This window comes from Branchiostoma floridae, chromosome 17, assembly GCF_000003815.2.
Source record: "Branchiostoma floridae strain S238N-H82 chromosome 17, Bfl_VNyyK, whole genome shotgun sequence".
Taxonomy (NCBI): Eukaryota; Metazoa; Chordata; class Leptocardii; order Amphioxiformes; family Branchiostomatidae; genus Branchiostoma; species Branchiostoma floridae.
In genome coordinates this window covers 14860048-14871333 of record NC_049995.1, presented here as the reverse complement: position 1 = coordinate 14871333, position 11286 = coordinate 14860048, and the positions used below count along the sequence as shown (strand labels likewise).

Sequence of the window (11286 nt, the reverse complement as noted above, 5' to 3'; positions counted from 1 at the left end):
TAGACTTAACACAGTCGTTCGGTGCCCTTGAACTTCACACAGTGTCGATGAAGGCCTTCACTTTCTCGCACAGGGTGATCTCGGTCTTGGACGCCTTGACCTCGATCTGGTGCCCCAGGAAGATCGGCATCTTCTCCTTCAGACCGGCCGGGAGCGGCTTGGCGAAGATGTAGTTCGTCTGCACATCCGCCTGATGGCGCTTCCCATCGGTGGTGCTATCAAAGAAGGAGAGATAAAGGAGAGGTCAAAGCAGGTCAAGGCTTGGCAGAGGTGTAGTTCGTCTGCACATCCGCCTGGTGGCGCTTCCCATCGGTGGTGCTGTGAAGAAGAGATAAAGGAGAGATCACGGTGTGTACTGAGCGTGTTAATACACTTAATGCGACCGAACGAGCTTAAAAAAAAACGTAAAAAGAAGGAACTATTATATAAAGGCCGATATAATCTGGTAATTATCTACTCTGTCGAAACTCCGGTCTACTGATTTTTATGGGTCCCTTTTTCTGGACAACCGGTACAGACCCCTCGTCTTAATTATGCATTATTTTATTGCTATACTAGTTGACGATTCAACCGTATCTAATTTCCTCTGGAATTTTTTTTTTTTCATTTTCAAAATCCGGTACAAAAAACCTACCAGAAGCTCCAGTTGTTAGTGCCGGTGATGGTGCAGTCGTCCGAGCACTGCAGTTTGGCCACGCTCCTGTCCAGGGTGGTCAGTCCGCCGGACATCACAGGACCGCCGGCAGGGAAACCTGACCCGATCAGCTGGAACAGGCAGGGGGACAGGTTTTGGTCTGGTGATCGTTTTAAAACTGGTGGACGTCGCTCACTTTGGTGGATCATACAAGAACTACAGTGCAGACACACACACAAACACACACACGTGCATGCACAATCATTCACACACACATGCACACACACAAACATACACAAACATACACAAACACGCACATACATACACACGCACACACACACACACACACACACACACACACTCACACACACGCACACACACACACAGTGACATACACACAAACACATGAGAACATGAGGACAATAGATTGGAAAAGTCTGACATAACCGATTGCATTTTTCACAGAATTTAAATGTCAGTTAAAAAAAAACAAATTTAAACAAAGGTAAATACAGCGACTTGACACCGAAAAGGTGCACAGACCTACCTGGAACTCCCCTTTGATCTTGCCGCCCTCGTAGGTGTAGCGGAAGTTGCAATTCAGCACTCCGCCGTCTTCAAACTTGAACACACGGTGAACCTGGTAACTGAAACAAACAAACAAAGGATTTAAAGACAATACAGACTGTCTGAAACATACCTGACGTAGCCTTCAACTTCGGATAGGTAATGATTTTATAAACTCTCGGAATTCGAACATAGAAACTTACCCTCCGTCCGTGATGGCGGTTTGGAAGGGTGAGGCGCCGCCAGGGAAGGGCAGGTACTGGTAGAAGCCGTACCCCAGGTTGGGTCCGATCAGCAGCGGGGAGCAGGGCAGGGCGCCCCGGGTGGATTTCACACTGGTCTCCAGCGTTCCCTGCAGGAAAAGGTTCGTCGGTTCATTCATTGTTCTTTCTTTCTTTCTTTCTTTCTTTCTTTCTTTCTTTCTTTCTTTCTTTCTTTCTTTCTTTCTTTCTTTCTTTCTTTCTTTCTTTCTTTCTTTCTTTCTTTCTTTCTTTCTTTCTTTCTTTCTTTCTTTCTTTCTTTCTTTCTTTCTTTCTTTCTTTCTTTCTTTCTGTCTTTCTTTCTTTCTTTTTCTTTCTTTCTTTCTTTCTTTCATTTATTTGTTCTTTAATTCATTCAATCATGTATTCTTTAATTCTTTCTTTTATTCATTGTTCCATTTTACCTGTCGATTTACTTTACGCTCAGGGTCATTGACGTAAATTCAAGTGTCACCGAATAAAGACCGTAGTTACAAACAAAACAAAAACAGCATGTCTAGGTACAATGTTGAAAATAAGTGAAATATTTTGAACACATTGCCGCTTATTTCTTAACTCCGACTTAAAATACACTTGGGATTCGGCAATGAATAGACGCCGTGGCCTAATTGTATCGGTGTCCAGCAGTCTACCGGGACAAATTTGTCGCTTGCGATCGCCCGTGGTTTCACCTCCGACAGCTACCGGCGCAATTGTGACCGTAGTGTTACAAAGTACACGTACAGAACAAAATTGGTGTGTTACATTTAAAGACTGCTTCCAGTTATGCGAAATAAATCAGACAATGAAAGAAACAAACAAACAAACAAAAGATGCTACTTACATCGTTCGGGTTGCCCTTTCCGCCTCCCACCAGGTCGAACTCCGCGCCATTGACGGAGCCGAAGATGTGAAGGTCGTGAGCCGTTGGGAGAGACTGGAACAAAATTACCTCCGTGAAAAAATGGTAGTATTGTTTTGGTGTTTCTCCTAGTGTTTGAGTCTGTGTGTGTATGTGTGTATGTGTAGATATATATGTGTGTATGTAAGGGAGAAGGGAGTAGCTGTGTAGGTTTGGTCTCCCTAGCAGGTTGCTCTGGAGCTGCAGAGGGTGTTTTGTAGAAAATAGAAACGACTAAGTTTCGTGATATTTGGTATGTCTACACAGTTTTTTTCTTTAGCAGCCATACGTTACTGTGCTTTAACGATCGAGTGGCTAGGCAAACAGACGCAAGATCGAGAAGTCAAGAGTTCGATTCCTGACAGTCCCGACTAAAGTGTGGATCCCGAGGAAAGGCACTTAACACGACTCTCCTTACGCCACTCAGGCGTAAAATGGGTACCTGACCTCGTTCAGGTAAAAGGCAATGGGGGAGAGGAATGGGCTCGTCGCCTTCCAATACTAATACTGTAGCCTAGGTAAAAAAAAAACACTGCCCCCACGGTCTTTTTGTACCGTGCTTGTCATGGTATTTTGGTGAATGACAGAAGCAAGAGGTTCTGATTTCGAATCCCTGACATGTACCAATATCATGCAATGAACTGAAAAAGTGCACACGAATTTCCTTACTACAATCCAGTACAAGTTAATTAAGTGACGTCTCTATATCTGAGCTGTACTACAGCTGTCCCAATATGCAGAAGACTTTGTCGGTGAAACTTTCTCGCGATCAAAGACCGTCGATTACGTTCCCTTCTACGACTACAGAACATTCTCCAGAGGAACAACAGCATCAAAAGTTGGTGGATTCCCGCCATTTTGAGATGTAAGAAATGGCGCTACCCTTTGACCTCAACCTAATGTTTCATTTGGATAAGACTGAGGGCGCACTAATCGGATTGCCGAAGACGAGTGTGAACGCAATTTTGGATCGGATAGAATTTTTTTTATTCGGATAAATGTTTTATCCGAATCATTTTTCTGAGTGTGAATGGGGCCTAAGATGGATCGTAAAGCCAGAGGTTCAGGAGATCTCAGGATAGTCTCGCCCAGAGCGGTATCTGTATCTGTATCTGTATCTGTATCTATATAGCCGGTATAACCGCCATTCGGCGTAACACACCAGCTTCGCAGGCACGCGGCGCGGCAGCAGCTGGTTATATTACACCGAACGACTCGTTACACCTGACTTTTGCATATCTATCTGCAAGCGTTCTTTAAAACTACTCAGAGAAGATGCCCCTACTGTACTTGGTGATAACAAATTCCACTCTACGATAGTCCTGGGAAAGTACGAATTTTTGAACACATCGATCCCGGTGAAAGGACCCACCACGCTTAGGGATTAGAATCGGGCGCTGACAAAAAAGCAAACATTCCGTTCCAGGTAAGTAAGAGGCTAGTTTGGGGCTATTTTGTATCCCGTTTAAGGCTTTGATTATTGTGCCTTAGCAACCCTCACAGACCGTTCAGAAGGGACAAAATCAGCTGCCTCGAAAAGGGATTGGGTAGATATCGAAACGGAAATCTCTAGTACAGAAATACAGCAAATCTGTTACTTCCTTCAATGGAAGTTTATATTTCTGGTAAGCAGAGGTAAAAGCAAGTGGGTACAGTTTTCGCCTTGCTGCCGGTAGGTCGTGAGTTCGAGCCCGGTCGGGTCATACCAAAGATAAATTGAAATGTTACAAACTGCTCTCTCCGCTTAGCACTCAGCATTTGGGAAATTGTGTGGAAACTGAAAAACACACCACAAGCGGTGGACTAGCCAGGCTTAGGTCACATTTCCAAACCGGGGCCCGGCCAGGATGTTTGGGTTAAGAAACGAAAAATTAAAATGTAGACCTAGAAATATACACAAATCATGAACCCTTTCTTTTACGTTTTGTGTATTTTGATGTCTTTCACATCATTCTTTTCGCTCCCAAAAGCTGCCCGGCCGGGCCCCGGTTTGAAAATGTGACCTAAGCCTAAGCGGGCATCTCACTGTTCGAACCTGCGGCATGTTGACTTCGTGGCTGCGTTCGAGCGATTTGACTGGGCGCTCAACAAGTTTCATCGATAAAAGCGAATCTTTTTACGATTTGTGTGTTTTGTCGTCTTTCTAGTCATGCTTGTACGGTTTGCGTGGTATTTCCATTATAAAGTCAAGGGTAACAAAAATTGTACACAAATTCAGTACGCGTAAGTGGCTCCATAAGCCTGGTTTTGTTCTGAACTTCAAGTAGATGATAAAAAGATCGAAGGAAACACGGGTGAGAAAAGTTAAGACCTTGCTGATGCAAAACAGTTAATTAGCAGTTGGTTGAAATACAGCAACTAAATTGAAAAGTCTTTAAAATGTCTTACCATTGTCCTGGAAGAGTAGTCCGCTGAGTCGCTGGTCCGCTGAGGAAGACCTGTGTTAGTCGTACGTCCGTCTGACGATCGGTGCGGTCCTCGGGCCTCTTTTATCCTCAACAAGGAAACTTGGGCGGAGTCAGAATAAAACGGCTCCACCAATCAAAGAAGTCTTCTTGATCAATAATCAAGAAATCACACCACTTTTTGGGCATAAAAAATAATGTTGTGTTTCTAGTCATCCGATCGGCTCTGACAAAAAAACCACTGTCGACCTTAGACATTTTTAATGTGATCAAAATTCACAACAGAATATAAAAAGTGTTGCCAATTATTTTTACAGACCTCCTGTATTGCACACTCTGTCAACATATTATCTTTTGAACAGTTGGTGTTAGAATGTGTGGTATCTTTGTTTAGTTTATAGATATACTTGTGCTTGTACAATGTATATCAATATAATTACAATGTAATGTTTAAGATACCAGTGACTGATGCATGTCAGTTTTGCATTGCTTGCATTAGATAACTTCTGGCAAACCCTAAAGAAAAAGAAAAGAAGAAAAAAAAAAGAAACACCTACCTACCTACTACGATTTTTTTTCACGATAGTAACCGTAACCACAAAACTTTTTCCTATGCCTTGGATCTACACAATTTAGACGACGTAAGGAAAAAGGCCGAGCCAATCAAAGACGTTCTTTAGAGTCAATCATCTTCAACTATGTCGGTCCTGTGTAATGATGCAAATGAGCACAAAGTGGACGTATATCTAACTATGCTTTAGGATGAGAAAATAATAATCAGTGCCGAAACAATAAACGTGAAATATGTGAATAGTTGTAGTCGAGTGTTTATAAAGTCTTGCTAAAAGCAGAAACTATGAGATTTTGTTAACTCTAACCGTTTTCGTGTGTTTCTTTTTTTGCACACGTATCTTTTGGACTATTGTTTGTCAATCTGTCAAGAAGGCATAAATGCCGGCGTTGTTTTGTTTTCACGGGAATGCTTTGCCTGTCAACCGAAACACTTGTTTCCTGAGTGTAGCCAGAACAGTGTACACTCACGCAAATAGAGCATGTTAGGATGTGTATCTACCTTTTACCACCCACCGTGATGGCATGCTTATCATGTTGTTACCAAGAACATCGCGCTACCTCTCCCAGGCCTTTTTGGTTAACCGACCGAAATATGTAGGTCAGGAGACACCAAATACACATGCCAAAAACCCATTCCGTTCCAGGTAAGTAAGTGACTAGTATGGGGCTATTTGGTATACCGTTGAAGGCGTTGATCATTGTGCTTTACTAACCCTCACAGACCATTCAGAAGTGCACAAAATCAACTGCCTCGATAAGACATTGGGAAAATTCCGCCAGCACAAAAAGAAACAGAAATGTCTAGTGTGGAAATGCAGCGAAGCTGTTTAGCTACCCTCAAGGGAAGTTTATATTTCTGGAAAGCAGAGGTAAAAACACCAGTACAATGACGAAGTTGGTACAGTGTACCTTCGGTAGGTCGGGAGTTCGATCCCCGACCGTGATGGCATGCTTATTATGTAAGAGCATTGCTTTAACTCTCCCAGTCTTGGTTAACCAACCGAAATATAGGTCGGCGTCGGGCGTGGCGTAACTGGTAGAGCTTTCGGCTCGGTATCTATGGGTCCTGAGTTCGATTCCCACCGTGCCCCCGACGTTGTGCCATTAGGAAAGGCACTTTACACGACTTTCCTTCTGTCTGTACCGTGTATGTGGCATTGTTAATATAAGTTACAAAAACTTGAGTGCAGTGCCACATCTTCCTCGTCTGTCAAAAAGCAAATAGAAAAAAAAATATAGGTCAAGAGACACCAAAAACACAGGCCAAAAAGCAGTTACTCAAACAGCACTTTGAAATAGATAAAGGGGTGTAATCATCAAAGATATTAGTGTGAATGACGACAATTAACCTTATAGAGTTTTACAACCTACAATTTGTTTAGCCTGACTAAAATCGCGCTCCTAGCGGCCGGCCCTATAATATTGCCGCCGCCCTAGGAGGGGGTCATTAACCCCAGCCAGCGAGAGATTGTGTAAACACAGGCTACAATTCGTTGACCTACATTGTGGTCAATGTAGTAAAGCGATGCTACACAAGAAAGTAGGTAAATATTCGGTTTGTAATTCTTTCGTCATTCATTCTCTCCACATGTCCTAGCAATCTTAGGTCTGCTCTTTGGCGCTAGTAAATTGAAGTCGATCACAATATCATATCTTTTAATAACACATCCTTGTCTATTTCAAAGTCTTTTTATATTGTTTAGAGCATTAATTAGAAGAAGAGTGTCTATCACCAGAAATCAAGGTACGCTTAGACCGGCAAGCCGACCTAAATGTAGGTCAAGAGGGATCAAAACCTTCATCCAACGGACTCTAGCGCTAAAATGTTCCTATCATGCATGTCAACTGAAGTCGATTACATCAGCATCTTTGCAAAGTGCTCAGTGTAGTTGTTGTTGGTGGTGTGTCTACAGACTGGTTTACTGACCTAAATGTAGGTCAAGATGGACCAAAACCTTAATTCATCCAACGGACTCTAGCGCTAAAATGTTCCTATCATGCAAGTCAACTGAAGTCGATTACATCAGCATCTTTGCTAAGTGCTCAGTTGTTGGTGGTGGTGTGTCTACAGACTGGTTCACTGACCTAAATGTAGGTCAAGATGGACCAAAACCTTAATTCATCCAACGGACTCTAGCGCTAAAATGTTCCTATCATGCATGTCAACTGAGGTCGATTGCATGAGCATCTTTGCTTATACGAGGGTGAGTCAGAAAGTAATGCAAGTGGTTTCATAACAGACTCGTTTTTTGATCGAATGAGTTCAAATTTGGCACAAAGGTAGAGGCATATGTCCTCTTGAGATTAAAATATCTAAATTTGTTGTTCATTATTTTATGAGTGACTGACTAGCTTTCAAGATGACCATACCCTAGGAATCCCGTCAGAAGAAAAGTGAGGTCCAATTAACGTAAAATTAACGATTTCCCTAAACCAATTTTTGCTATTGTAGGAGACTGAACCTGCACATGTAATAAGCTGCATTTCTCTATAACCCACGTGCTTTATTTTCAACTCTGAAATCCGATCAGTTTTTCTTTTTTCGTTGCTGGAGTAGAGTGAGGTATACACGGTCGTCTGGGTCATGAGATTTGTGGTGTTATGATTAAAAGTTTCTGTAGCCTTCTTTCCCCATTAACAAAGAGGAATAAAACTTAGCACCCTTTTTGGCCTTTAAACAGTTAATAACTGTGTAAAGTTTCGTTTCTTTTGGTTAATGGAAAAGTAGTCTTTTAACCAACAACTCACGAATTCGTGTATCAATCTAACAGCTCTATATCACAACTTACTCCATCCTAGCAGCTGTAAATGAGGAACCATTGAGAGTTCAGAAATGAAAATCGGCATGCATCATATAGAGACATTTGGTATCATATATGTGTAATTTTAACCTCCTACAGTGATTTTCAGTGGGTCAGATTTAGAGGAATTCATAGTCTGACAAGCTACCAAGGGTGTGTTCATCTTGAAATCAACTCAGTTGCTCATAAAATGATAAAGAACAAATTTAGAAAATTCAATCTCAAGAGGACATATGCTTCTACTTTTGTGCCAAATTTCAACTCAATTGATTAAAAAACGAGTCTGTTATGAAACCACTTGCATTACTTTCTGACTCACCCTCGTAGCACCTCATTGATTATTTCAAAGTGCTCAGTGTACTCATAGGTGGTGGTTTGCCTGTAGACCGGTTCAACGACCTAAATGTAGGTCAAGTCATTAAGTAGACTTTATTGGTATAAGTTAATGAGATTATTCAAAGATCAGATATGATGCACTTATGAAGACCTCAATTCTAGTTCAATATTGGTTGAGTTGTCGAGATAATTGTTTTTATCACCCTGCATATTTAGGTCGTACTTCTTATCCTTACGCATCTCATGATTTCATCAAACATCTGCTCTTCGGCCTATTTTAGGGACAGTGACTCTATGAGTAAAGTAAAGTGAAAATGAGTCGTCCCTCGGATAGGACGTTAAATGGAGGTCCCGTGTATGGGGAGAGTCACACCCTATGCACGTTAAAGAACCCCCACACGTGCGATGGTGCGGTGTGCGTTGGTGCAAATCCTTCTGTCTGGAGTTGGTGATTCACTTCAAATCACCCGGTTGGAGGCTTGGCGAACCTCCATACCGTATCAGCCACACGGTGATTTACATCATTCACCCGGGCGGGAGACCTGGCGCATCCCCGTCTTGTAATTAGCCTCGAAAGGGTATACCACTCCGTAAGGGGCAGTATAACCCCGTCGTGTGTAGACATGTGCGAACATGCGTGATCACGTCGACCGATGATGATGATAATGATGACTCTATGACCTACTTAATGCATTGTCCTTCAACCTAACTAGGGTCATGGAACGCTGAGGACATGGTAACTGCCTGAAATCCACTCCTTTGTCTACAGTCTAAAATAGCTTTGTGTTCACCATACCGCAACCGTAAGAATTAACGGTCTACGGACTGGAATGAAGTTGAGGAATTTTGTTTGAACCTTTATTTATTCATGAGAGGCTCAAATCGGCCTGGCAGGCCGCTTTTCATTGAGGTCATGAGGGAGGTAAGGGTCAGATGAAATATAACAGAGATACAGATTACATCAAGAACATATATCACCACATGGTACAAAACTTAAGTAGAGCGAAAGCTCAGCATTGTTAGACCGTTCGTTTTGGTCATTTCTTTTTCTTTAAGAGTCTCTTATTGTGTGTTTTGAGATTTACCACATTTGTGGAAAGATTGGCGTAACAGAAGACCATCACCCCTTTCCTGTAGACCTGAATGTAGAGTTTGATCACACCAGGACGCCTACTTTCTCACTGTTAAGAGTCATTGCACGAGAAAACCAGGCAAAACCAGGCAGAGGCCGGAAGATGGGGGTCGGCAAAATCGGCTCATACCTTCTATGTGTGATAGGTATATGGAACTATGAACAGCCATATAATTAAACCCCTCCAGCCTCCTATGGCGTTCTGGGGCACCCCTCTGAGACCCTCAAAAATCAAACAATTTATGGCTAAAAATTACTGAAATTGCTATGGCTACCCTGATAAATCTAATGCAGATACGAGCATAAGTTTGTATTTACATATAGCATGTGATGTCTAGTTTTACAGACCAAAAGTTGAAGATGAAGTGTTGAAGTTAAAAGTATGCTGAGATCTTTCACGACGTGGCTCTCCTCAAGTGCAGAACCTCCTGTTTTACGTCCCACCCAAATGGTGTAAGTTGCTTATCCAAAGCACAATACTGGGGCCTATCAAATAGGTAGAATATATTTGTATCAGGGTTGTAGCCAGCCTGAAATCATTTTCAGTCCCCTTGATTTTGAATGGGAATCCTATCGAGCACCGAAGGCATGGCTTGACGTTGCTCGTCATTTCTAGGGGGTCTGGGTCCCAGAAATTTTTTAAATCAAGACCCTCTGAAACACTATTTCCTGCATTTTAAGGTGCAAATTTTGCTTGTAGGCTAAGCTGTTCAATGGCATCTGTTTTGGTGAAGAAGAACATATGGGTTTCAGTTTTTTTATATCTTTACATATCAATTGTTGTCTGTCCCAGGGGACGGAATGGGGAAAACTTTTTTCAGTCCCCAGCTGCAAAATTCCTTTAAAGGACTGAAGGACAGGTGCTGGCTACAACCCTGATTTGTATTTACAAGCAGGCGTTGTGCAAGGGCGCAAGGTCATAGAAACACCTATCAAACAAATCACAGCAGTATCATTGCTTATGACACCCCCTTATGTAATTCAAAGTACAGTCATATTGCTTAGTGTACCAATTAGAGGTGGTGTGTCTATAGTCAGAAGTTGTTTATGACCGACCTGAACGTAGACCAAAACACAATGAAGTGTGATTGTTCAAGGGTTAGATATGTTAGCGCACTTATGAAGACCTTATTTCCAGTCCAATATTGGTTCTGCTGTTGAGATCTAGCTTTTATTGCCCTGTATATTGCCTGAACCATCACCAGAGATGGTGAAATCGCGTGGCGCAACGGCAGCGTCGTTGGCTCAGGACCGAGATGTCTCGAGTTCGAATCCTGCCGTGTTACCGATCTTGGACCCTTAGGAAATGCACTTTACACAACTTTCCTCTCTTTACTCAAGTGAAAATGAGTACCTAGCTTCGGCTAGGGCCGTCCCTCGGATTGCACGTTAACATCTACTCTCTGGCCTACTTTTGGCCGGAGACTTTATGACCTTTTTTTTCTATTTGATTTTGTACAGACGAGGACAATGTGACACTGCGCTCGAGTTAGTAACTTATATTTACAGCGCCACACCCATAGACTTTAGACAGAAGGTAAATGTAGGCGGAAATAGTTTCATCAGGTTGGTAGATCAATTGAACAAGGTCTTCTTCGTTATACCCCCCTCGCAATTAGGCGAAAATCGATCGGACGACCAGTCTGCGAGTTCTAAATTACGAGGAGGCATGACCTTGACGGGAAGGGGGGAACTCTG

General features: G+C 42.5%; 1 protein-coding gene across 3 annotated transcripts in view; it reads right to left on the bottom strand.

Moving 5' to 3' along the window:
• Positions 1-11286, bottom strand: part of LOC118404054 (red fluorescent protein drFP583-like) — a 35189-nt gene continuing 23903 nt past the window's right edge. Inside the window, exons 1-6 of one of the 3 annotated variants that reach the window (XM_035803008.1) lie at positions 4730-4816; positions 2285-2377; positions 1405-1553; positions 1182-1281; positions 635-765; positions 1-215 (exon numbers count right to left, since the gene is read on the bottom strand). In XM_035803008.1, coding sequence (XP_035658901.1) covers positions 35-215; positions 635-765; positions 1182-1281; positions 1405-1553; positions 2285-2377; positions 4730-4732 — 657 coding nt within the window. In that variant the 5' untranslated portion in view covers positions 4733-4816 and the 3' untranslated portion in view covers positions 1-34. The other 2 variants (XM_035803007.1, XM_035803009.1) reach the window with 2 other exon arrangements.